The sequence below is a fragment of the Chelonia mydas genome, chromosome 20 (genome assembly GCF_015237465.2).
Source record: "Chelonia mydas isolate rCheMyd1 chromosome 20, rCheMyd1.pri.v2, whole genome shotgun sequence".
In the NCBI taxonomy this organism is placed as follows: Eukaryota; Metazoa; Chordata; order Testudines; family Cheloniidae; genus Chelonia; species Chelonia mydas.
In genome coordinates, this window is record NC_051260.2 from 4135518 (window position 1) to 4162016 (window position 26499).

Consider the following 26499-nt stretch of genomic DNA (forward strand, 5'->3'; position numbering starts at 1 on the left):
ACCAGACCGATTCACTTTCCTTTCCTGGCTTTAATCGCAGTTAATACAAAGATTCCAAAAATAGAAAGAGACCGAGACAGTGGCGCCGGCTTCAAGTTTTTTCATTTGAATAAGACAAAAATGTAACAAACAAAAGGAAGTGACCCAAAAGCAACCGAAGTCTTTACACCCTTGGCGGGGGGGAGGGAACCCCAGGGCCTTGTGCTCAGTGTACGGACCCCTGCCATGGGAGATGGGGGCACCCCCCCCATTACAATGAGGGGGGACCTGAGCAGAACCGTGGGGTTTAGGGGAACACGGCCCCATATGAAAGGCAAATCAGTGAGAGCAGGTGACCATGCACATGCTGAAGGAGGCCTGGGGAAGCCCAGCTCCGAGGCCTTGGCCGGGCTGCATTTTGGGGCTCACCTGCTGCCAGCTGGAGCGTCAGAGGCATGAGACCTGCCAAAGCATCTGCAGCTAAACTCCCCCATCCTCAGGGCTCCTGGCTGCGGCACAAGGGGGTGGGCTGGGATTTCCCACAGCAATAGGCATTTTGGGGTAACTCACCAGAGGCCGTTGAGTCAACAGAAGAGTGGGGCTGGACCGGATGCTGGGGGAAGTCCCCCAGGTGTGTGTGTGTAGGGTAGGGGGGTAGGGAAGGGGGAAAGGCAGGGAGAACAGGTCAGATGCCGTAACCACTGCTGGGAAATTTCTACGATACAGGAGTGTGGTGGTTCCCCCACCTGGGGGGACGGGAAGCAAACAAGGGACCAATTTCACATCCTAGAAGGGCATTTCAAGCCACATCAGAGGTCAGGGAGGAAGGGTCCTGAGAAGCTCGATTTAAACAGAGTTGCATTCCCCAGGAGGGAGGGAATTCGAGGGGGGAGAGGAAACCTCTATTTATTATAAGTCGGGGTGTCCCCCCGCCACCCCATCTGTCCCAGTGCTTCACTGCTTGCTGCTGGGCTCCGGGCTGCTCTCCCCTCTACAATGTGCAGAGCTAGAGTCCCCGCGCCCGGCACACATGGGCCTGTTACTAAGATCTCCCCTATAAGGGGGACTCAGACAGCGAGGGGCAGGGGAGACCTGCACAGGGAGGGGGTTTCCATTGGCCCCACTCACTGCACCAGGTTCCTCCGACCCCAAGCCTAGCTGTCAGCCCTGCTCCTTCTAGTCACTCTGACAGGTCCCAGCCCTTCCTAGCTGGGCCTGAGAACAACGCCCCCACGAGGGCAAGAAAGGGGTCGGCCTGCCCCAGGGCCCAGCGCTTTGGTCCCCTGTGACCCACAAAGCTCACAGTGGGGGCCCACCAGGGCAGGTTAAAGCCAAGTGCCGCGGGCATAGCTGCCTCTGGATCTTGCCCACGGAAATGAAGCAGGGCAGACAGGGGTGCCCCCTGGCACCGCAGGCACTGGCCTACGTCCTAATGGCACTTGACGGTGTAACAGCCCCGCAGAGTCCGTCCTGCTGCCCGGAGGGACTGAGCGCCAGGCCCCAACGCCATGCGGGAAGAGCGACACCCACAGCCCAGCCCTCCCGTTAGCCCCCTCAGTGGTCACCCCCCAGGAGAGGTGATGCTGCCTGTGACCCAGTCGACATTTGGCTTGGATGAAGAGCTGGTTCTCTCTGGAAATGCCGAAGTGGAAGGTGCAGCAGGAGGGGGAAGGCAACGAGATGGAGAGGGGTGGCTGCCAATGCCAGAGATGCCTGGAGCAGCCACCGCTCGTCGGGGTGGCCACGGAAATGACAGGCCACAAACTACATCCGGGCACATTCTGCCGGGCCCTGCGGGGTTGTGTTGTGGAACCGACGAGGAATGCTGGGAGCTCAGCGAGCCGGAGATCAGAGAAAGGGCCCTGCCTCGCCAGGCTGCTCTTGGGAAGTCAAGCTGTGCCGAGAGAAATAGGGAGCCAGCCAGTGGGGCAGCACAATGCAGACCTGGGGGGGGGGGGGCTGGTGCCAAAGTCTCATATCGCCAAGGGGCTCAGCTCCAATGGGCGTTTCCTGAGGCCACCCGCAGGAGCTGTTGAAGCTGAAGATGTCACCACACTGGGACTTCAGTGGGGGGCTTGTCGCACTAAATAGGTGGCTCCCGAGGGGATGTTACGATCTTCGCCCCGGCAGCCTGCTGGTGGAGGAAGCAGTGCGTTCCCGTCGGCCCCATTCCCCGGATGGAGGGCAGCGGTTAAGGCAGGCCTGTGGGCGTGGTCCCCTAGATGGAGGGTGCTGCTTTGTACTGTAGATGCGTGAGTCCAATGTGACCGTCTCCCCGCAGCTCAAACGTGCCCCCCGGCCCCGACTTTGGGCTAAACCAGCTAGGGAGGTGGAGTGTGGCTTTGGTTTAAAGTTACCCGTTAACTCGATATCTCCCCTCTCCTTTGGAGTGGAGTGGCAATTGGTACGAGGCAAGGATCTCTGCTTCACTGGGCACCGGCAGCTGTTGGGAGTCACGGGGCCCAGCCGGGGCTGCTCCAGGAACATCCTTCAGAGCAACGCTGGCAAGAGGCTGGGATCCAGGCCAGGGAGGAGGAATCAGGTCGGGATGGAGATCCAGCTTCTGGAAGGAGCAGGCTAAGGGACAAGGGAGGATGGAGAGGCTCCCTCAGGATACAATTCCCCCTGGGGCTGGACCTCACCAGGGGGGACTGAGGAGTGGGATGCTGACCCCAGACAGGCCTGGCTCCAGCTCCAGCAGCCTCAGGAGATGCATCATGGGGGATGGAATTACAGGGAATGGGATCAGTGGCTCCAAGTGGGAGGATGAGACTGGGAGGGGGGGATGGCAAAGGCAGGGCTCTGGAGGCACCGCACTGGAGGGAGTAAGATTAGGAGAAAGCCACAGGAAAGGTGTTGCAGCAGCTACCCCGCCGGGCGGAACGCCTCCATGGGCCGGGGACGCTGGGGCCGGGGGCAGCTGGCGTTTGCCCTTTGGAGAGCTAGAGCGCCGTCCTCCTGGGAGGCTGGCCGGCTGCTTAGGCAGTTGCTCTCAGAGCAGCACGTGCGGGGAGGGGGAGGCGTTGGGATGCACAATCCTCCCCACCCCCCATGGCAGGAATTGCCCAGCCAGGCCCACCCTCCATGTGGAATCTGCTCCCAGCCTGGCCACAGGCGCTGTGCATCAGGGAGGTGAGCGGGACAGGAAGCAGAGCCCCATTTGCGAGTCGGAGCGTGGGGAGCCCTGCACCCCGCAGTGCGGAGACCCCAGGGCTACCAGGGGATGGGCTCAGACCTGTGCCCGGGGCTACAGAGATTTCCCGCTCTGCAATCCAACATCCCGCCCTGCGTCCCAGTCCGAGGGGCGACTGGCACTCCCACTGGGCCCCGGGAGTTGACTCCTTGCCCGACCACCTCCTCCCGGCTGCTAGCGAAGGCACTGAGTGAAAGTCCCCTGCAGAAATGGGCTGCCAGGGCACTGGAGGCTCTACGGCGCCCGCAGCTGGCCGAGGCTGGTATAAACATCCTCAGCTTCGCTCAGCTCTTCGAAAACGGGGATGAGGTTGAGCAGCTCCGTATCCGCCATGTCATCAAACCAGGACTGGACAGGCACCTGCAGGGGGGCAAGGAGGGGAGGGGAGGGGAGGGTCAGCCGGAGCCCCACAGAGAGGCTGGGCTCAGATCCTCAAAGGGGCACGGCTTGTCTCCGCTCCGCTCAGCCATGGCCCGAGGGGCTCACCGCGTTCTCCGGGTGGAAGATGTAGGAGGCCGGCGAGTTGTCCAAGATGAGCGTCTTGTGCAGGTCCCGGCCCAGGCGGCTCAGGTCCTTGACGTAGCAGCCCTGGTGGAAGACGCAGGACTCCCGGAAGAGCCGTGCGCGGAACACCCCGCACTTGTCCAGAAGGTCCGTCACCGGGTCGGCGTACTGGCGAGAGCAAGAGAGCGCCCTGTTGTTGAGAGTGGGCTCCGCCGGCACGCGGGGGAGCGGCTCGGTTCCCCGCCATCCCCCGCAGCCCAGCGCCAGGGAGCGGCTCGGCGAGCTCAGAAGACCCCCCACGGCCAGGCCAGCAGCACAGAGAACCTCTCCCAACCACGTCCCCTCTGCCTGGCAGCGTGGGGAGCACCCCCCACCCCCGGTTTCCCTTACCTTGGCCAGGCTGGCAGTGAAGAGGACACATTCAAACAGCTCCCCCATTCGCCTCAGGAATTCGTCCACAAAGGGCCTTTTGAGCACGTAGACCTAAGGAGGGGAGGGGCCATCAGCAGGGGGCAGGAGAGACGCTGGGGCAGTGCTCGGGCTCCCTGCTTCTGCTGGCAAGTGTGCGGGGGGAGGACCCCCAGCACTGGCCTGGGGCTTGTTCTCAGGCTGATGGAGCCTGGTGCCCAGCACCGCCTGCCCAAGCTGCCCCTTGGGAACCAGCTGGAGCGGCACTGGCAGCAGCACAGAGGGGCTGCCCCATGCTCATCGCTGCAGCCCGCGCGTGGGCTTCAGCCCGGGTCCCCTCCCCCAGCCACACCCGTCACCGAACCCAGCCCCGTTGAGTCCATCTTCCTCCGGCGCCAGCAGCCGCCTCCTGAAACAAGTAATCAAGAATAGGCCGTGCTGCCTGGTAACAGCCTATCCTGGATTACTTGAACCGGGCTGCGGCCTCCGCAGATCCTTCACGGCTCTGGGGAACGGGGCCTCCTCGCACACAGGACGGGACGGGCCCCGCTCCTGGAACGGATCCTGATCATAGCGCCACCCCCCCCATCAGAGGGACTCGCTTACCTGGTGCAAGGTTCCCTCTATCTCCACAGGCACTATGAAGTCAGCATTGTTGATTGGCTGAGGGGGAAAGGAATCAAGGGGTCTGTTAGCACAAGAGAAGCAGAGGGGGTTCCCCAGCGCCCCAGAGGGGCAGCAGGAAACCAGATCAAGAACATGCATGCCATGGTGTCTCCACATGCATCTGGCTCTGTCTGGGGGAAGATGGTGTCAGAGAATTTTGCTTTGGCGGGGGAGGAGCATTGCATGAACAGCCTCCAGGACCCGCTCCAAACCCCAGGTGCTCTGCTGTCCCGCCAAGGGGGCGCAGCAGATCCCGACCTCTGCTGCTGCCCCAGCCCCTCCAAGAACATCTCACGCCTCGTTCCCAGCCCTCGGCGCCCACGATGCGTCACCCGTTCATTGGGCATTCACTGGATCTGGGATTAAGTATTCTCCATGGCTAGCAGTGGTTCAGAACCCAGCTCCTGAGAGCCAGGTCCACCTGCTCCTGCCCGCAGCACCGTCTCTTCCCACCAGCAGCCTCCCTGGGCCATCCCTCCACCCTACTCCCTGAGCAAGCACGTGGGGTCACCTTAAAGGAGCTGTGCACCAGCGTCTCATCCAGGTCGATCACCACGCAGATCCTGCCCTGGTCCCGCTGAGTCACCTCGGGGAGCAGGCACGTCCCGGGAATCTGCAAGCAGATACACACCCGGCTGTCAGAGGGATTCGTGGAGCAGCCCTCGCCCCGGCTCATATTAGGGTCACACGTTGAGTTGCCCCTCCCCAAAGAGGGGCTTCTCCATGGAGATCAGGGCCCGTGGAACTAACTAGCAGACACCTCCCCCACACACACCTTGGAGAAGGCTCCTCACCTCCAGCAGCTCCCCCACCTCACACGGGATCCATCCATGTCCTGACACTAGAGAGAATTCCTCTGGGGACCAGCAGGGAGACTCTAAACCAGGGGTTCTCAAACGGGGGGTCGGGACCCCTCAGGGGGTTGTGAGGTTATTACATGGGGGGGTCACGAGCTGTCAGCCTCCACCCCAAACCCCGCTTTGCCTCCAGCATTTATAATGGTGTTAAAGAATTTTTAATTTATTGTGGGGACGGGGGTCGCACTCAGACGCTTTCTATGTGAAAGGGGTCACCAGTACAAAAGTTTGGGAACCATTGCTCTAAACATCCCTTCCAGATATCTGGGCGATACTGCCTCATGACCCGGAGCCCTGTACAGAATTACTGTCCTCCCTGATCCTCATCTGGACCATCCTGAATTCCCACTGGGAGCAGCCAGGGACTGGGGAGAGACCTCATGCCAAAGCTGCATGGACTGTGGCACATAAGAATGGCCAGACTGGGTCCAACCAATGGCCCAGCTAGCCCAGGATCCTGTCTTCCAACAGTGGCTGGAGCCAGGTGCTTCAGGGGGAGCGAACAGAACAGAGCAATTATCAAGTGATCCAGCCCCTGTCGTCCAGTCCCAGGTTCTGGCAGTCAGAGGCATGGGGTTGCATCCCTGCCCATCTTGGCTAATAGCCATCAATGGACCTATCCTCCATGAACTTATCTCGTTCTTTTTTGAACTATGCTTCTGACCTTCACAACACCCTCTGGCAACGAGATGGTGGCGCTAAGAGATTGTGACCTTTATACCTTTTCTCCAGTGGAGGAGCTGTCCCCATCCCACAATGCTCAGGGACGAGTGGGGAACTGGCCTTTGAAGCGAGGGCGAGTAAGGGAATGTTACAGTCTTAAGCTTCTCCACCTTCCCTGGGAAGGCAGTTCACTCTGGGCTGGAGCCAACACCCAAGCAAAATCTACAGGACTCCCACTGATACTGTGGGGTTTGGATCAGGGCCTGTTTCCACAGGAGAAGAAGGGGCAAATGCTTGGGAGATCGGAGCTGGAAATCTCAGCCACCCACACAAATACCCGGCGGCTGCTCAGCACCTACCTGGTAGAACTGGAACTGAAGACACTGCAGCAGATCGGACTACAGCGGGAAAGAAGAGGAGAAACACAGGTATTTGGGTGACAGCCGGCAGCAGCAGAGAGACAGCGTGGCCCCAACTGAGCTGCGGGACTAACCCGCCCCTTAGCCCTCGCCCTCCGGGGACAGCACAGAACTCCCCTCCAATCTGCTGCCATGTGCTTACAGCAATTCTCATCCGAGAGAAGGGGAGAGAAATCCGGTAAGAAATAATCAAAGGCTAATGAATATCAGCACAAGCACTGGGTCAGCTGGAGAACATGAGAATTAAGACAGATCAAGCAGGGAAGGGCTCAGAGACAGAAACTGCAGCAGGTATTTCTCTCTCTCTCACACGTTCATGCAGTGGCATATGGTGACTTGTTTATGGAGAAGGGGCCCAGTGCTGCCACCTGGTGGAACATCCCCATCACAGCAAGTGGGGGTACCTGCACACACACCCGCTCTATGACCTTTGGAGGAGATGGGTGCAACTTTAGGGGGCTGTGCTTGGATCAGAGTTCCTTCCATTCATGTCTATGGTAAGGCTACAGCACCAGGCTCCCTGGCCCTTTGGTTTACTATGATCAATGACGAACAAGCTTTGTTCTTAAGACACAGGCATGTCCGGTGTGTCTGACCCCACGTAGGGGTCTAGCGGGTCGGTAGCCCAGCTCCAGGTCCCCCTGCCCTGCAGCCCCCTTACCTTAGCGATGGTGCTGGGTTCCTCCTTGTGCAGTGCATGCTCCCCACCGCAGCCTGACTGACCAACATTCTGTGCACGGAGGCAACAGAAAAGGGCCTTGAATATGTTCCGGCCACGAGGTTTCTTGGGAGAAGACTTGGACACCAAGCCTGGAACAAGGGGAGAGAACCACAGCCAAGCGTAAGCAGGACGGACACCCGCACAAAGCCAGCTCCCCACGCAGGATACAGACCAACCGCTTGGTATTGCAGGGTCTGGCGGGAGAGATCCAGTCCACCGCAATGTGTCTGGGGACCAGCTCAACACAAGGGCTGCAATCAAGGAGGAATATGGGCCCCAAAGGGCAGGACCAGGCTGGGAGGAGGGGACAAGTGAGCCCCTGAAAAACAAACCATAGCAGAAATCCAAGCAAAGGACTGTGGGCAAAATTCCTTGAAGGAAGGAGTTGATTCAGCCCAACAGTCCTCACTCATCCATCTGCTAACCCACCACCACGCATCCCTCCCAATTACCCCAGCCTGTGCCAAAGCCGTGAAGGCTACAACCCTCCCAGCCCCAAACTGGGAGGGACCCAGGACTGCAATGTTGAGCAGCAACCAGAAGGTGGCGCTGCAGACCCACAAGTCCCCAGCACCTTTGAAGTACAGTCATGTCCGGGAGCTGCTGCAGCCAAGGGTGGGGAGTGGAAGGGGGAGCCCCCAGGAGAAGGGGGAGCTGGCAGGCTGGTGCAAGGGGTGAAATAAATAGCCCCTGGCTCAGAGCCAACGGTGGGGAAAACAGCCTGGGGGCATGTTTCACAGCCCCCTAGAGTGATCGTTAGCCAAGTGACGGTCACTGAGCCTGGATGGAAGGTGAGCTGGGAACAACACATACTGTAGCCTCCGAGGGGAAATCCAGCCATTCTTGGGCACCAGGCAGTAAAAAAAAAAAAAAATCTGCAAGGTTTTTCCCCCAAGAAAACCAGGCAGCTGTTCACAGGGCGGAGAGGCCATCCTGGGCTCTGAGCCGCTGGGCTGGGGAGGAACAGCAGCGTCTCTGGGACCATTGTGCAATTGAGACGCTCTATCCCTCCCTCCCAAAAAGGAGTCCACAAACGAAAGGCCTGATCTCCTCGCTAACGCTGGTGTAAAGCAGCGTAACTTGGTGGGAGTCAGCACGGTCAGACCAGCAGGAGCGGCAAAGCAGGTAGCAGCTCCGTAGCCTAGCTCTGGAAACTGGAAACTCTGGAAACTTCATCCGTCCATCACCATAATCCTGGTGCCATAACTCCACTGCCCCGGGGCACCAAAGGGCCCCTCCCTCGCAATCTCTGGCTCCACTCCCTCCTCTGTCATTTTGCACCCCAGGTTTTGCTCCCCTCCAGTCCCACCATATCATCTTGGGCTTTAGAGTCAGATGAGAAGAATTCCCATCACCTTCCATGCCACCCGAGCCACCAGCACTGCATGGGCACCTCCAAGCAACCAGGTTCTAAAGCCCAGCAGCATCCAAGCACAAGTGGGCACCTGGGCATGACAGGACTGAGGGGCCAACTCCAGGCACCAGCCAACTCTTCCAACTCTCCACCACCACCCCACGCTGGTCTCTCTTGAACACAGGCTGCCCACTAGGCCAAATGTTGTACCACGCACCATGGAGGTGATGTGGGGCTTATCTGCTCTTGGGACCCAAGCCGGGATTTGCACCCAGGGCTCCAGAAGTGCCTGGAGTCCTTCAAGGGCGCTGAGCACACGAAGCCCTTTGAGTAAATGTCTTAATGGAGAGTCACCCCTTCCTTATCTGTGCCCCACCTGCCCTGGCATCTCCCTGTCCCAGTGCAGCGCAGGCAGACACAGCCCATGGGCCAGAGGAGCGGACAGAGAGGCTGGCGAGTTGTAGTGAAACCCATGTGAAGAGACTTCACATCAGCGTCCCTGTGCAGCCACCCTGCCTGAAGCCCCAACACATACGGGAAAGCAGCACGGCCACAGCAAGGCACAGGGGGCTGAGGGCTAAAGATTCTCCCACCACAAACTCCGCCACCGACTCATTGTGTAGCCTTGGGCAAGTCCCATCACCACTCCTGCAACCAGTACCTTCTTCAGGGGGCTGAAAGTGCCTCATGCATCTGCATGCTCACAGCACGCAGCCGGGGGTGCCTCGCCTGGTAGGCTTCATCCCTGTCCCATCCTGGAGAGATCTGAGCAGAGTGTCCCCAGGATTGTAACTGGGGAGAGGAACGTGGGGCCAGCAGCAACCCCAACCAATCAATAATCTGTGTCTAGAGCTCCCTGCACCGGCTCCTGGCAGCGAGAAAGATCAGGCTGTGTCCCCATCCCGCTACGATAACTGCAGCAGCATTTCCTCTTTCTCTGGCGCCGTGCTCTGGCAGACGAGGTTAAATGGCGTTAATCACCCCAGCCGCACTTGGCGATGGCTCCCCTCCCGAGAGCCCTGGCCTCACACCAAGGGAGCCGTTCTCCGGGTCAGGGTGCAGAAGCTATAGGACAGCACAGAGGGGGCAACTGGGCAGACGACTGGCTGGCTCCAGAGAGTCTGTAAAACTTTAGTCTTACGGATCACAGGCCAATGGTCTCCTCGCACCAGCCACCTCCCATTTACAGAGACAAATGCAGTGGTTCGCTCCCAATCGTGACAAGAACCATTGCAATGGATGTGCCAGCTAGAAGCAGGGCTGGAACCTCTGGCCACCCCGCCTGAGCCCAACACGCTCAGGGCTGGGATCGTTAATGATAAACCTGCTGTTTGCTTTGCTGACAATCCAAAGGGACAGGCTCTGCGGGGTGCTGGGAGAGCACTGAGGGAGGTACCAGAACTCCTGGAGGCAGCAGGAGGCACACAGGGTACGAGGTGGAAACTGACAGGCGCTCTGCCCTTCACGGGGTAGCCTTCAAGGGTGGAACAAAACAGTCCCCACCACCCTGCCCACACACACCCAAACAAACACACGCGTGCACACACACACACCCAGCACCTTTCCCGGGCTAAGATTAATTTCTAATGCCTGTTGCATTTCCTCGTTCCCCCCTGGTCAGAGAATCTCTTCACAAGCGGATCTGAAATTTCCTTTTTAAAACGTCCATTTTGGGCTGAAACTCTTTCCCCGTCTCCTTCACAACGTTGAGCTAAGCACTGGGAGGGAGGAAGCACCTTTCGCTCCTCCACCAGCTGCAGAAGCTCAACGGCCAAAGCAACCGGCAACCAAGAACCCCCAGGTCACATTCAAACTCAGGTCTCCAGATCAGATGCTCCCAGCCCCGTCACTGCATTAACTGCTCTTTGGGGTTTCTCCAAACCCAAACGTGCCAGGAACGTGTCCCTAGGGGAATGAACGTTGAGAACGCCCCGCCGAAGAAGATATAGGAACAGAGGATTTGCCATCACAGGAGCCCGTGGGCCCAATGTGTCCAGTATCCCAGCTCCAGTAGCGGCTGCTACTAAATGCTACTGAATATTCCCTGCCCAGTTACTCCATGCTGAACATTCAGGGCAGGGTAAATTGCCCCCTCAGTAAGGAAATCTGATCACCTCTAAAACAAATCAATTGCAAACAAAAAGTAGCCATGAAAATGGAGGAGAAGGCATGGCAGGGGAACCCCAAAGACCAAGTGCATGTCTACACATGAAAGTTAATCCAGACTAAGGTAGGGTGTGAATATAAAGCAGTTTAACTATTCCCAATTACCTCCACATGCGGGTGCTGATCTTATTTTGGAGTACATCAGGAATAGCTATTCTGGAGTAACTCCCCGTGGAGACAAGCCTTAAAAAAATCTCTCTTTAAAGTACGGACTTCAGTGTCCTGTGTCCAGTTGGCTTCACTCTCTCACTCCTGGGGACATTTCAGACCACCCTGGAACCCAATCAGTTCTTTCCCTTCTCCTGCAATTAGCGCCTGACCCATAGATCCACTCCCACCTTGGGGGAATCTTTCCAGGTTGCGGTTTTCTATTTTCACGTTGGGCAGGGGGAAGGAGGCGACTTGGCTGATACAGACTAGCCAATGAGCAGTTCAAGACGCCTTCTCCGCTCTCCAAGCTTTATGCTCATCTTGAACCCTAACATAACCCCACCTAGCTCCCTCTCTGAATTTGCATCTCCATCTGATGCACCAGAAAGCAAGCAGGACAATTGCAGACAGGCAAGGAGGCTCAAGGGGGGCTTTGTTAGCTGATGATAAAGACAGTATGCGCAAAGTAGGGAGGGGATCCTAAACTTTATTACCTCAATTGGCCTTCCAAATTACCCCTGTTCTCTCAGGGCCAGCCACCAGGCTCCAGCAGCCCAACCACTTTGGGAGGTTTCACCCCACGCGTCCATATCTTAAAGAGCAGCAGTCCCAGCACAGCCATCTGCAGCGGTGGCAGACCCTTGCGACAGAGAAAATGGCGCATCCCATGCTGGGAGCTAGCTGCAGCAAAATCATGGCACCTGCCTGCAGAACCAACCTCTCAGCTATCGTCCTCTCCCACAGCTTTGCCTGGTCCTTGCCGCTGAGTCGGTAGCCGAGGAAGAGGCATGAGCTGCACACCATGTTTAACGGTGCTATTAGCAAAGTGACGGTGCAGAGCCCGAGAAGCAACTGCAACAGTTGCCTCCTGCAAAAGCTGGCCACAGCAGGACTAGGAGGACAGGCTGGGGCTACTGAGGCAGACAATGACCCAGCTGCATTGCCTAAGGCAGTATGAGCAAGGATTCAAGTTGCCGGCCACGAGGAAGACAGAAGCAGGTGGTAGAGGCACCTGGATACCAGCAAGACTCCATGATGGAAGCACTTGTTAAGTTTTGATTCACTCTCAATAATTCTCCTGCCCAGCCCAGAGAGAGAGAGAGCCCCAAGTCACCGGCCCATGGGATTCCTCCACACACACACACACACACACACACACCTCTCCCCCAACGTGGCTCACACGTGCATTCCAGGAACAGCAGGCAAGTTGAGATCAGCTTCCGTGCTGGGTCGGGCTGCCGGGGCAGTACCGAGAGAAGCGTTTTTGCAAGGAGCCCTAGCTTGGGAATGCTCCAAACCATCCCAAAGCACATTAGAAGGTTCCTAAACCAGAAGGGACCACTGATCATCTAGTCTGCCCTCTCGCGTAATGCAGGCCATAGGACGCCCCTGAATTCCCTCGTTTACCAGTAATGGAGAATTCACCACAAACCCTAGTAAAATTGTTCCAATGGTTAATTCCCTTCACTGTTAAACAGGTGCCTAATCTCCCCTCTCAATTTGTTGAGCTTTAACTTCCAGCCATTGGATTCTGTTAGACTTTTGGCTGCCAGATTGAAGAGCCTGTTAGCAAATTTTCATTCCCCCTGTGGGTACTTACGGACTGTGATCAAGCCACCCCTTAACCCTCTCTTTGTCGAGATAAATAGATTGAGCGCCTGATGCTGTGAAGAGGAGAGAGCGATGCAGACCCTGTGTGTCAGGCGCGGGGGTTGCATTACTTTAAAACCAAATTTCCACTATGTGTTAGTCTGTGATCTGACCTCACTGTTGCTAATCAAACACCTCTGTCACATGCAAATTTGTCTAGGGGGTCACCAGCGGCTTGAGAACACATGTATGTGTTTTAAAGGGGGAGAGAGATGGGTAGTGGGTTCCGTAGGGCCAGCTCCCAACCCATGGCATAACAGGGTCAGGGACATAGCTACCATATGGTTCCCAAATGGAGACTCCAGAACATTTCCAGCATCACTTGGTCCTTTAAGGGCCAAAACACACTAAGTGGAAAATCCTGTATTTCCTACTGTATATGCCAAGGCGCACCAACGTTTGGGGACATGGTGGCGAAGGTCAATGCATGGGTCAGCCAGCAGCTCTCAAAATAGCCAAGACTGACGTCAGGTATAGTAACCCAGTTTCCAACGCAGCTCTTGAGAGGGAGAGACAAGCGACAAGGAGCCAGAGGCAAAGGTACAGGGGGACGTGGTACATATGGTATCCAACCACTTCTCCTGAGCTAGCACCCTGGGTACCACTGTCACAGGTCCAACACCCAGCAGGGAGCTGGGATGGCTGCTCTCCAAGACAGGCCGCGACAGACCCCTGGTCTCATAAAGGGTGGCAAATCTGTGCCAAGGGAGCCAGGATCAGGAACAAGGAGAGGGGGAGTGAACTGGAGAGGTTTGAGGGATACCAAGTACCATTTGTGAGAAGAATCCAAAGTCAATGGAGACCTTTTCCTTGGCCACAGCATGGATCACTCCAATTTCTTCTATTATCCAATAAACACCTTTCCCCAAACAGCTCCAGCTCCTCATGGGCTCCCAGCACAGGGCAAGAACGGATCTGGCTTGAAGTTCTCCTCATTGTTTTCCAGGTGGACATTGCCGGGCAGGTCCCGGAGCTCTCTGCAATAGCGGCAGCCCAGCGCCAGGGAGGCTAGTCTCTGCAGCCCGTGGAACAGAGCAGGTGATGTTTCAGTCTGCCAGCATGAAATCCCATCAGGCACGACACTTGGGAGCTGGACGGCAGGACAGAGCAGCAGCAGCAACTGGTCATAGCAGAGGTTCCTGTCCAGAGAGCTTTGGATGCAAATTGCAGCAACAATGGTTTGGGAGAAGAGATTAAAAAGATTTTGCACTTGGAGATGGAAAAAGAAATTGGACAAGTCACCGCAGTGAGAACACCAGCCCCTGCCAATCCCGGTATCTCTAGAGCACCCATCACCATAGTATCTTGGCACAGAGGGTGCTGCCATACTGCGGCCTTCATCTCATTTGTCCACCTCAAATTTTACTTTCCGGATCTTCTGTCTCCATGGTGGCAGTTCCAGCCGGATGCTGAAAGCAGTGGGGTGCTCGCCACTTCCCTTCCCGAGCCATGCTGTTTGGGGACCCATCATTCAGAGCGGGGTGCGGGAGTGGGTCTTCAAGGTAGCTGCTCCCTTGATTTCCGGGCCTAAGTGCTGAAGGTTAATGAGAGGCAAGAATCCTGGGCTAAGGTAAGGCATGACCGCGGGGAGGGCCAGGCCCAGCCATTGCAGGGAGAGCAGAGGCGCATCTTGCTGGTGACTGAACTTACCTCAGGAACCAAAGTGCCACCACTCTGTACCCTGGGGGTGGGGGCTTTAGTGTAGCACTCCCACCCAATTGTCCCTGTACATAACCAGACTCACCCTCCTACTTCAGCCCCTGGGGAGCCCATTTCTTGGTGCAACAGGACAGTGATTTACTTCCGATGAGGCTCACAAGGGAACCCCCCGTTCTGTCACTCCCCCACATATCCTCCCCCCCTCCAGGCCCACACTTAATCCATTTGCTGCCGACGCACGTAGCAGTTACTCAGTGTCAAAAATACACCAAGCGCATCCTCAGCATGTCTCAGTGACCTGGCCCGGGGCCCCCGTACAGCAGGGTTGCTAGATGGGAGGGACGAGCTTACAGAGTCAGGAAGGGATTGGGATCGTCTCTCTTTGTGGGGTCAGGGGGAACTAGCTACTCCTTCTAGGAATCCCGAGTGGAAACTCCCTCTGTCTGGAGCCTGTTCCCAGCATGAGAAGGTCAGGGTAAGGCAGCAGAGAGGGATCCCCTGGGATAAGACGCAGAGGGGAGGAAGGGTCTCTGGCTCCTGACAGCTTGCCTGACCGGTGAGGACACTGGCCCAGGAACAAGCAGTGCCAAGGGAAAGCCGACACCCCCTGCTCCCAGAACATGCGGGATTGCAGTGCTCCAAAGGAGCCGCTGCATCCTTCCTTAGCTTCCTTACTTCCTCTCTCTGCAACTTTACTCCCAAGACAAGCAGTGGGGTCCCAGGTCAGACAGGGGGTGTTGGGGTGCTGCAGAGCAGAAGAGAGGGAAAGGGGGGGTTAATCCACAGCAGTAAGGGAGGAGGCCCCAGAGCAGAAAGGAATTATGATAGGTCCCAGAGCAGATGAGCCCTTCAGAGCAGGCAGGGAGCTCCAAGATATGAATTATTCACATGCCAGAGCCCCTATTATATCGTGTCACCACTTCCAAGGGGCTGGCCACTGCAAGCACTAAGAACCCCCTGGACGGGGCAGGAGACTTTCCCCTTGCACAGATTTTGCAGCTCCCAAGAGGGGGGAGATTTAGAGTTCACAACCAAGGGACCCTCCCTTTGCACCAGGGAGGGGGGGTTAAACAGACCCTAAGCCCACCCTAGCCAAGTGACGGTGCAGCTTCTGAGCTTCAATCGGTTGCAATCCCTCTGATACTTTTCACCCTGAGCCCAGCCCTTGTGACAAGTACCCAGCCCCGCTCCTCAACTCCAAATCCCTTGGCGTGAGCCAGACCCTGAATGTTATTTCAATGCAACTTTTCAGAACAAAGACCAGTCACTCTGTCCAGGCAGCCCACAGCTGCCTCCCGCTGACAGCTTCCTCTCACAGAGGGGATCGTGGAGAGGGAGAGCTAGGGCTATCTGGGGGAGGCGGCTCGTGTTTCTGTGCTTAGAGGCATCCGCACAGGCATGGTGCTGGGCGTGGTACAAAGGGAGTTGCTCTGCAATAATCCCAGTGCATTCCCTATCCAGGGAATTGTCATTAAGGTGTCAAAGCAAAGAAATTACATGTAAAAAGTACCATTTATTTGTTAAACATCCCAACACCATCTCCCATCTGCCCTAGGGAGAACTTCCAACTTGTCTCAATCACCTGCACGGCATAAGCGGGGCCAAGGGCACAGGAAGAAGAGAGATGTAAGATCTTAGCAGCATGTTGGCTGTGTGTAGGAGTAAAATATCCAACATCCCACAACAACCCTGCAACACCCACTGAACGAGGAGGCTGGAAGCTGGAGATAAATACACAGCTTGACTGATTTCAAGTCACGGAATAAACACACTTTGGCGTTCTGTGTGCCAAAGTCCATACCCCCTGGGCAGGAGATTATGCCCTGAAACATAATTCAAACCCTTCCATGCAGTTCTGTATGTTTTCTGACACTACTGGAGATGCTTCCAGGATACGCTTGGGGTTTCCTGAAGCCAGCCTCCGAAACGAAGGATTTTAGCCTCCGATTTTAGCCCTGTAACTCCCACCCCCAGTGGAAACTGAGGGACAGACAAACCTCAGATGGGCTCAGCCGTTTTTAAACACCCACGTCTCTGGCAATGCATGGCACAATCACCCAGACTGCAGATTGGCAGCCATCAACACTGAAGTTCAACCACCCCCAAGCAGGTGACTGCGCTTACAGAAGACAGCAGCACACGCTTGTTGGGTTTTCCTTTTTAAAAAAGGCCACAATAAGTCCAAGTGGATCATCTCCTCAAAATCGTTAGATTTAAAAAAAAAAAGGGTACGTTGCTTCTAGCCCTAGCTAGAAAAAAAAAATCTCAGGAACCAGTGGACTCCAGAGCGACACATTCACCTCAAACCGCAAAAGTTCACATCTCACTTCAGTGTCATCACTCCCCCAAAACACAGGAACCCCAGGGCTCAGCCCCTGGAACCTTAGGTGAAGGGTTTGCTGGACAGCAAAGAGCAGGGCTGAAGAGGGATCACTCCTGCTGGAGCAGAGATGTGGGGCCGGGGGAACGGCTTTCCGTCACAGGCCATCTGAGTTAAATGAAACCTACTTTCACATGGAGAGTGACCCAGCATCAAGTGATGCCCCAGCCCCTCCCACCCTCCATGCCAGCCTCCACCCAGATTTAGAGAGAAGTTAAATCAGGAGAAGCCATGGCTTTTGCCTGGCACACAGCTGGTCCGGTCCCTATGAATCACAGCTACAGTCACTGGGGCTGAGCAGCTGCCAGTTCAATCATCCACCTAGCACAAGGCAACTGGTGAGGATGAGCCAGGCAGCACAGGCTCTCCCCCAGCTTAAACCTGTTTAGCAAAGGCTAACAGAGCAGAAAGACAGGAATTCCTCCTGGGCTGGGACGTGCAGCATAACCCTCCCCCACCCACCAGCTTGTTCAAAGTCTGATTCGCAGGACTTCCTTCTTGCACACACTGACGGGAGGAGGTCGGTGGTTGGGCAGGGTGAGTTTCTTCCATTAGGTGCCCAGATGAGCTAATGCTCACAGCCAACACTCCAGGCCTCAGTCATGTCCCCTGGGTCAGATATGATCTCCCACTCCTCCACAAGACAGTGGACGGGTCCCCTTCCTCTATATAATTTCTGTCCAGCCTCGCCTTAAGAGGAGATCACAAAACTGGTTCAATGCTATTTGGGGAGACACTGATGACCCAGGGTTTTTCCAGCTCTGGAAGGTTACACAACGGTCTCTAGGAGCAGCGTGTGAAACTGGGTGAGGAATATGCTCTTCCGCTCCCTATCCCTTTTCCTGAACCTCAGCCACAGTCCAGGAGATGGGCCAGTCTTTCAGGACAACATGCCGTCTCACCCCAACCCGCTAGTTCACAAAGTCTTCCTTGGAACTCAGAGGTGCCCAAAGCCAGAGGAGCAGGGACAAGGACAGCTTCACTAACGGTCGTAAGGCCGAACTGCCTGGTTGGAGATGTTCAGGGCTTGTCTACACTGGATACGCTACAGCAGTCCAGCTCCAGTGTAGACACTAACTATTTTGATGGAAAGGGTTCTTCCATTGGTGTAGGGTAATCACCTGCCCCAAGAAGCAGCAGCAGCAGCTAGGTTGATGGAGGAATTCTTCCATCAACCTCGCACAGTCTATGCCAGGGGTGAGGCTGGCATAGCTGCCTCGCTCAGCGAAGAAGCTATGCTTATTAAGTTCTCGTGTAGACCAGCCCTTAGCCAGAGTAAAGAGACACCATAACTGTGACAGATATTTGAAATTGGGATACAGGGCCTTTAAAATCCAAGTCGCAGATCTCCCCTTCCTCAGCTGCATTAAGGAGAGAGAAGTTGAGTCAAATTTACTAGTCTGTGACTGAGAACAATTGAGTTTTGGCTGAGCATCCTGGCCAGGATTTGGGGCACCCAGCTCCCATTTGGAGAATCCCAGCCCTTGGTCTCATCTATGCAGCTGCCATTTATTGCATTTAAGTCCTGACACATAAGGTCCAGTGGACTGAGCATGAGCTGGGATCCAGGAACTCCTGGGTTATAATCCCAGAGCACACCGGCTCCCGCTATGGCCTTGGGCAAGTCACCTCTCTGTTCAACAGGGACGATCGCAACTGCCGCGTGAGGAAGGGAAGTGTCAGGGTTAACCTAGTGAGCATTTGCACTATTGAAAAGTGTGATGTAAGTGCTAAGGATTATTAAGTCTTCCAGAGCAAACCAGGGTCTCTCCCAACAAAAGACACTGCTCCTCATCCCAAGAGCACAGAGGCCGTACCTACATTAACCTTCCTTCTGAATTATTTCCCGTCGCTAATGCGAGTGCAATTTCAAAGGGGGAAAGGAAGGGGAGGGAAAAGCAATAGCGTAGACAAGGCATCAGGGACCAGTCTGTGTTTTAAACACTGGGTCATCTAAGCCTGTCATTTCACGCCCCTAGGGCATGAAAAACGCTGATGGTCACCCGGAGCCTTCTCTACACTAGCGCTCCCATCAGTGGTGCCGCAACAGCACAAAATAACCACCTAGAGAAGGCTAAAGGGAACACAGCCCAAGGCCACTCCAGGTTCTTGCGGGAAGAAACCAGGAGTCATGGTGTGAATGGGGGAGGGAGTCAATCATGTATTTAAGAGGAAAAGGCCTCTCTGTTCTACAACCAGAGAGCTCTTATCACACATCCTCTGCAATCCTCCCAAAGGTACCCGAGCCCATGCTGTCCTTGTGCCTCTCACTGCCTATGCAAAGTGCCCTTGTTTATGAGTTAGGTGTAGAAGAGGCCAATTAAGAGCGGTGAAGCGTGACCCTCTTAAACCGCTGGGGCTGGGTTTGCAGATCGAGGTTACGGGGGTGGGGAGCACCACGCTAGATTCCCCATCAGCTCATAGTAATCACTGCCTAATTAATGGGCATCTCTATTAAAAAACAACAATGGCCTTTCACTGCATTATATCACTGAATCAATACCCAGCGGGTCTTGCTTCTCTAAGGGAAGCACCATTTATAGCAAAGCAGAAGGAAAATCCCAAATTATTTCAAGCACATGACAAGGTGTAAAAGGCAAATCCAATTATAACCCAGAAGCCTCTGCCCAGAGGGACGTTATTCTGTGAGGCTGATGCTGTGGTCTAGTTTATACACTCTTTAGGGCAGGAGCGGTCACTTATCACATGTATAGCACTCGGCAAAACAGGCCCCAACTTGGTTGTGACTTTTTAAGTGCAGCTGCAATATATATGTCAAACGACAATACATAGCCTATGTTGGAATCTCTGCCACTGACGTAGACGCACCAATGCAAACTCCTGGTGTAACCCCCTGCCCCCATATACCCTGATGCCCATCACCCTGCAGTGACGCACGTCACATCTACACTAGGGGGCTTACATTGGCATGGCTACATCTGTGGGGAAATCCCAGCGTTGATTCAGAGATTATAATACCAGAAGGAACCATTGTGATGATCTAATCTGTAAAACAAGGCTTAAAGGTGTAAGACAAGGTCTAAGGGTGTGGGGATTCACAAGTCCTTGGCAAGATCTATCTTGTCTACTTATATGGCCCTCCTTACCATGATATCCAAGTACCACACACACTTATCTTCACCGCCCCTCCTGAGATAGAGCCGCGCTAGTAGGAGAACTGAGGACAAAGCAACTAAGGGTGGGATCCACAAAGGGAATTAGGTGTTGCAACACTCAACCTCACGGCGCCTAACTTCTAGGCACCTAGAAATTCACAGGAACAACCCCCACAATCCGCAAAGCCCAAACCAGGCTCCAAAGACAATGAATGGGGAGAGACGGGTGCCTTACGATGGGCAAAGCCAGCATGGTAGGTGGGGAGCCACCTACGCCAGCCAATGGGAGATACTGATGATGGGGGGGTGGGGGGGCGTGCTAAGCCTTTGCCCCTTTCGTAGAGATAGGCACCTAAATCCAGGCTGCAAGGAGGCACCTAGCGCTGTTAGCGAGCCATGCATGGGAACCCCTCTCCTGGAGTCCAGCAGCTTAGGCACTGAAGCTGTTTCTTGCCTGCCTCGCACTCACCCGGGATGTGGGAGAACCAGGTTCAATTCCCCCTCTCTGCCAGAGAGGGAGAAGGGAGATACCTGGTCAAATCCTCTCTCTTAGGAGAGTGCTCCAACCACTAAGCTATGGGCTATTTGGAGGGGAGGACTCAATCTCTGTTGCTGAAGCTGTTCCACTGTGGATAAATAATGAAGGACAGCTCGCAGTAAGGGGACTGGACCCAAGGTGCCCCACCTCCCAGGGTCTCCCACCTAACCACTGGACTATATATCACTCTCTCTGGCCCAATGACTTAAGTATCTAACCAAAGTGGAACAGCTTTAACAGGAGAGACTAAATCCTGGTCTATGCCTAAACATTGTATCGACTTAGTTACGTCGTTCAGGGCTGTGAACAAATTTCAGGCCTTATGCGACACAGTTCGGTCACCCTAACCCACACTGTAGATGCAACTCAAAGGAAGAATTCTTCCGTCAACCTAGTTACCACCTCTTGGAGAGGTGGATACACTACACTGATGGGAAAACCCCTTCTTTTGATGTAGGAAGCGTCTACACTACAGCACTAGAGCGACACAGTTGTGCCTCTGTAGTGTAGACATGGCCTCAGGGAGCTCCACATCAGAATACCCCCTAGCTCAGTGGTTAGAGCACTCTCCGGAAAGGTAGGAAATCCCGGGACATAAGCGTCCAGGAGCCTAGAAGAAGACACTGGTGTGCCTGCATAAAGGCAGGACATAGGCCTCGAGGGAACTGTTATCCTGAAAACTTAGGCACTTGAGCCAGTTTAGGCACCTACAGGGTTCGGCAGGAGTTTTGAGGATCGCAGTGGAGGCAAAACTGGGATTTAGGCATGTAAATCTGGGGTGTAGATGCCTAAGTGGGTCCCACTTCAGGGTCACAAAGCAAGTCTGTCGCAAAGCAGGGAATTGAACCTGGGTCTCCCAAGTCCCCAGCTACCGCTCTAACCGCTAGACAATTCTTCTTGATGGACATTTTGGCATCGTGTTCTCTACGCCCCTAGTCCTTCCCAGGCAAATACAGCTATAAATTATAACGGCATTAAGAAACATTTCCAAACTGTAGATCTTCTGCAAAAATCAGCAAGGAGCACATTTTAGTATCAGATTCACGATAAACAAGGTTTTTGGTGCCTCTTTCAACAAATAAAATCAGAGAGAAAAGCTGTTTTGTGGGATTAGGGGAAGAGGGATCAACCAACGCTGCTCCCGATCCATTATTTTGTAAACGGATTGAAAGGGCTGGTTAAAATGCATCTTAAAATGGCCTCACACACCCCAGTCAGTTACCTCCCTGAACACTGCAATTTGCAGTGCATTTTTCAAAACAGAGGAGTCGATATAGCACGTTGCTGTTTGATCTGACTCCAAAAATGGCTGTCACGACCAGAAATCCTGATCCCTTGCAGCAATCAAAATCCAGCTCTGAGAATAACTCAACAGGAAAAGCAATCCCGCCCAAACCCACCCAGCCTTTAGGAACACCAACCACCCCGGGGAGGGGGTGGCATGTGTACACCTGGTACTCACCTCAATGATACCGAAGAAAAGTACTCCCTAAAGACACATGGAAGGAACACATACTTGCCTCCCCGAGGATCTGCTCTGGGGACATTTCAGCACAATTTTTTTTATTTTTTTTTTGCCTAAAGCAAATCTGTTTGGGAAGTTCCTAGAAATGAGGGGAAAAGGCACACACACACACGAAGTCCCAGCACTGCTCACTGAGTTAAACGTTGTAATATTGTGTTCAAACCACAAAGAAACATATAGAAGAGGAGGAAATACGTTTTCTGGCTGGGAAGTTACTGAACATTTAGAGCCAGAGTGGAGAGAGATCCTATAGAAAGGAGAATTTCACTTACACATAAATCACTGTTTCTAAGAAGAGAAAAACCCATTAAAACTTTGCTGTTCTGAAAACATCCCAAAGGTAGCAGGAGCAGCTCCTACTGAGTCAATAAATTATCCTTAACTACAAATCTCACCCACAACCAGTGAGAATGCCTTTTTAAAATTTGTGTCTATATTTTCAAGATTAAAAAAATTGAGAAAAGACCCCAAAAATCTTCTGCAGAGATTCCAAACCTCTAAAATTGAAGGATCATTTATTTCGTCAGACAATTATGGACTTAATGACATTTTTTCTATTAAGTGGTGTTCTTCTAAACGAATTCCAGTAAGAAAGTCAGAGGATTGTCAAACCATCTTCCGTGCTGATCACTGGAGGAAGGACTGGAGTCTGAGGAAAAAACTCAGTTCAAATATCAAGAGGGATCTCTCTACAACTGCAATTGTGAAGGTCCAACAACTAGTTATTTGAAACCTTGCTAATGAATTGCTGAGGGCAAACTCCAAAAGGAAAAAACAAACACACACACACACAGAAGCAGAGAAACCTCCACTTTAAGAGGAATTTACACTGCCAAAAGCCAACGACACAAACTGTTTGTATTGTTCCTATCAAGCAGATAATAGGGAGTTCAGACACTAAGGAAATTTCTCTTTGAAGTGGTCATTTGGGGTCCACAAGAATCCAAGGGATGATCAGCACACACAACCTATAGGGGCTCAGCAATGGGGAAGGACCCATTTTGTCTGCACTAAACCCAAACTCAGCACTGCTAACAGTACCCCGTTGTGCCAGGGTCCAACAGCAAACTGCAAAAAGGGGGGATCCAAAACCGCATGCACCCCACGCTCAGACTTGCAGTTAATCACTCTCCAAAAAACACACTTGTTCCCACTTCTTTATCAAGATTAAGTTTTACTAGTAAAATACTTAAGAATTATTCATCTCCTTCACTGTGCCACCCACTGAGACAAAAGGAAAAAGAACACACAGGCCTCCTCACGACCAACTTCCAAATAGAGCCAACTTGTTTGTTTGCAAGGGATTTCTCCACCCAAATTAGTGTTTCTCTGGGCGACTGCCATGAGCCTCCATTTCCCTGAAACAAGGCAAGCCAGAGTAGCAACTAGATGCTGGCACTCAATTAAACCTTTCTGTATCAGCCAGGGCACCAAGAAGAAGGGGGAGGGGTGCCGGGGGAGAACAGAAACGCAAGTTCAAAGCCAATGCCACCTCCAAGATCTCTGGCATTCCTGCCAAGAGCTAATCCGTAGGTAGGCCCCAATCAGCTCGAGGGAATGGTGGTAAACAAACTCCCTTCACTCATGGTGGGGAAAAATCTACTGGACTTCTGCACAGTTCGCCAATTTCAAAACACTGGGCACACCCAACATGCATGCAGCTCTCATTTAGGCAGCATAAGAAGTGGCTGGCGCATGGACTGATTGGCTCTTTTGAAAAGAAAAAAAAAAAGTGAACAGGAGCTGCCAGGTGGCCAGCACTTTGAAAAAAATGGCCCCTATTTATTTGCCTAAAAATTGGAGCAAAGCTCTTTTGGAAAACGTGCGCCCAACTGTGGATCCTGAGCACTTGCGATGATGGGGTTGGAGGGAGATAAATCAACCCCTGAGCCTTTTCAGAGTTCTGGCCCTAGAAGGAATAACATTGCCTCTTTAAGAACATGGAGAAACTGGGAAGAAGGACCTGGAGAAAAACTGAGGCCCCAAATTGACCTGCATGCAATCCCAGAGCATTCAAAAAAAAAAAAAAAAAAAAAAAAAAGGAGACAATTCCATGTTCTGTTGCACACAAACAAACGCATCACCAGGGCAATCAGAAACACCCAATAAACAATGGACTAATTATTCCTGCTCCTCCAGTCACAGCACTTCACTGTCTCTAAGTACAGTTTTGCACAGCTGATTTCAAGATCTCATCCCCCCAAACACCTCCCCCCTCAAAAAAAAGCCACCTTACAGGTTTTATTGCTGGTAGATGAAACTAGTAGCTACTAAAAAACCAAAGCAGAACTGGACTACAGAGCTACCAATAAGGGGCACATTTAAACTGGTTCGTGTTTCCAGCTAGGTTTTCAATACATAAGCCGAAGAGGGATCGATCTTTAAAATCGTAGTGTCCTGCAACTGGCAAAGCCCATTGGGTCAGCCTTGTTTTTTCCATGATGAAACCATGGCACTCTACGCTGGGGAGCCTGCAAAGTTAGGAGCCTGGGGCATGGCAAAAGCAGGAGACAGATTGGGATTGAACTGCCCTCACGCCAATCTCCTATACCAACTAGGAAAACGCCAGGTTTGGTAAAAGGCAGCTTGGAAGTGTCAGTGCAGAGCCACATCCAGTCCCGTAGCCCAACGTGAGAGCGCCCACTTGTAGATAGGGTGACCAGATAGCAAGTGTGAAAAAATTGGGACACTTTTTGTTGTGGGGGGGGGGGGGAGGGAGAAGAGAGAAAGTTTGTCTTATATAGGCAAGGTCTTAATATCAAGACGTCTGGTCACCCTACTTGTATGCAGGGCAGAACAAACAACAGCTAGTAGGAAGCAATGTAGCTCAAACCTAACGTTTTAAGATCTCAGATGCAAATAAAATAAATCGTTTCATATGCAAAAAAATCCAGGCGTTAGGCTCAGCGGAAAGGGGGGGTGGGAGTGGGAACGCATCGGGCTCAGCAGAAAGGGGGGTGGGAGTGGGAAAGCATGGAAGCCCCTGGCATTCCTTCCTCTCCACATAACTAGGATGTTTATGAAAATTCCCCAAATCCCAGCCGCCCAGGACAGAAGAGGAAGGAGGGGAGGGAGCCGATTACACCGACAAAAACAAACCCACCGGCGAGGGGCGAAAGGCAGAAAATCGCAACCACATTTAAGGGTCAAGTGAGGATTTTACATCTGGGTTGAGTCGCCCCCTTTCAAAGGCTCTTTTTGCAAAAATTAATAAAGGGGGGAGGGGTGACGGCAGGCGAAGAGCCCCGCATAGCTGCAGAGATGGAAGAGCAAAGCCCCATACACAGGTCGCTAAACATCGCTATTGCACCGAACCCGAGTGGGAAAGGGTGTAAGAGACACCCCCGCCCCAATTACACAGATCAGGAACAGCCCCTTCGCCCCCACGTTGCCTAGATCAGGAGTTAACTCCCCACCATTGCACAGATTGGGGAGGTGGGGGTGAAAGTAGGGGGTGGGGAGAGAGAGATGCCTCCTGTTTCTTATTGCAAAGTTTCTAACTTTCTCTCCCTTACCTTGTTTTGCAAGCACCAGGGCTTCTTCCCTCTGCACTTGGGTGATGATAGAACCGCTTTCCATCTAACAATCCCACAGATCCAGGGGATCCTTTGGGTGGGAGGGGGTTGGGGGAGGGAAGAGGCCCAGGGAGGTGGGGGCGGGGGTGCTGTGTGTAGGAGGTGTGGGGTGGTCCTCAGCTGCAAATGCCCTGGAGTAGGCTGCATGCATGCATGCAAGCCGAGCAGCGGCTCCGGGCTTCTCAGATCGGGTCCAACATGGAGAATCCGGGGCTGGAGCGCAAAAAAAAAAAAAAAAAAAAAAAAGCCAACCCCCCACACACATACACACACACACACCAAAGGAAATGGGACACAGGCGCAGTTTCCAGGCTCCCCCTCGCTCTTCCATAAACAACCAGCAGCAGCTCCCCAGGCCCCCGAGGCAGGCTGAGCCCGACCTGCGGAGCGCCAACCCCGGGCACACGGGTGGGGGAGACCCCCCAGCCCAAGGCGGCGCACGAGGAGGGTGGGGGGACTCGCCCCCCGTGACTTTCTTGCAACGTTCGAAGCTTTGTTATTTTGTGTCGGTCCAGAGGCGCTCACAGTGCAGGGGAAACCTTGAAACTGCTCCCGGGCTCTCATTGGCCGCCGGGGAAGTGGGCGGCGCTAGAACGCTTACTATGGGCTGTTTACCTAACAAACATTCCAGCCGACCAGGGAGTGGGCAGGGGCGGCCACGCCTCTCGCTCCAGAGGCTGTTGCTGTCTGTGGCTGTGCCCCTATTTACCCCAAAAAGAAAAGGAGGACTTGTGGCACCTTAGAGACTAACCAATTTATTTGAGCATCAGCTTTCGTGAGCTACAGCCGATGAAGTGAGCTGCAGCTCGCGAAAGCTGATGCTCAAATAAATTGGTTAGTCTCTAAGGTGCCACAAGTCCTCCTTTTCTTTTTGCGAATACAGACTAACACAGCTGCTACTCTGAGACCTGTTATTTACCCCAGTGATCCGTGCAAGGCCAAGGCTCGCCCTGCACTGATCAGGGTGGGGGAAATA

The 26499-nt window shown here is 53.8% G+C and overlaps 1 protein-coding gene across 9 annotated transcripts; it reads right to left on the reverse strand.

Annotated features, from left to right (window-relative positions):
* Positions 1-10: 10 nt before the first annotated feature.
* CTDSP2 (CTD small phosphatase 2) lies at positions 11-26079 on the reverse strand. Of its 9 annotated transcripts, none has more exons than XM_037884252.2 (8): positions 25803-26079; positions 7351-7499; positions 6630-6668; positions 5262-5363; positions 4691-4747; positions 4067-4159; positions 3659-3844; positions 11-3532 (listed from the first exon to the last, which is right to left on the reverse strand). In XM_037884252.2, the coding sequence occupies exons 1-8, from the start codon at positions 25852-25854 to the stop codon at positions 3407-3409; spliced, it is 804 nt and encodes a 267-aa protein (XP_037740180.1). In that variant the 5' UTR covers positions 25855-26079; the 3' UTR covers positions 11-3406. The 9 variants fall into 9 exon arrangements, with proteins under 9 accessions (XP_037740180.1, XP_007067083.1, XP_043388663.1 ...); XM_007067021.4 differs by having other exon boundaries at positions 25464-26056; XM_043532728.1 differs by having other exon boundaries at positions 3659-4159; positions 25803-26051.
* Between the last annotated feature and the right edge of the window lie 420 nt (positions 26080-26499).

Bases quoted from the DNA above. Each gene is read 5' to 3' on its own strand.
- CTDSP2 (XM_043532727.1), bottom strand. From the start codon at position 25,527: ATGGAAAGCGGTTCTATCATCACCCAAGTGCAGAGGGAAGAAGCCCTG. The intron at 4,748-5,261 runs GTGACCCCACGT...TTTCCCCCTCAG, and splicing joins TGGTGCACAGCTCCTTTAAG to CCAATCAACAATGCTGACTT. The intron at 4,160-4,690 runs GTAAGCGAGTCC...TCCCCTCCTTAG, and splicing joins TAGAGGGAACCTTGCACCAG to GTCTACGTGCTCAAAAGGCC.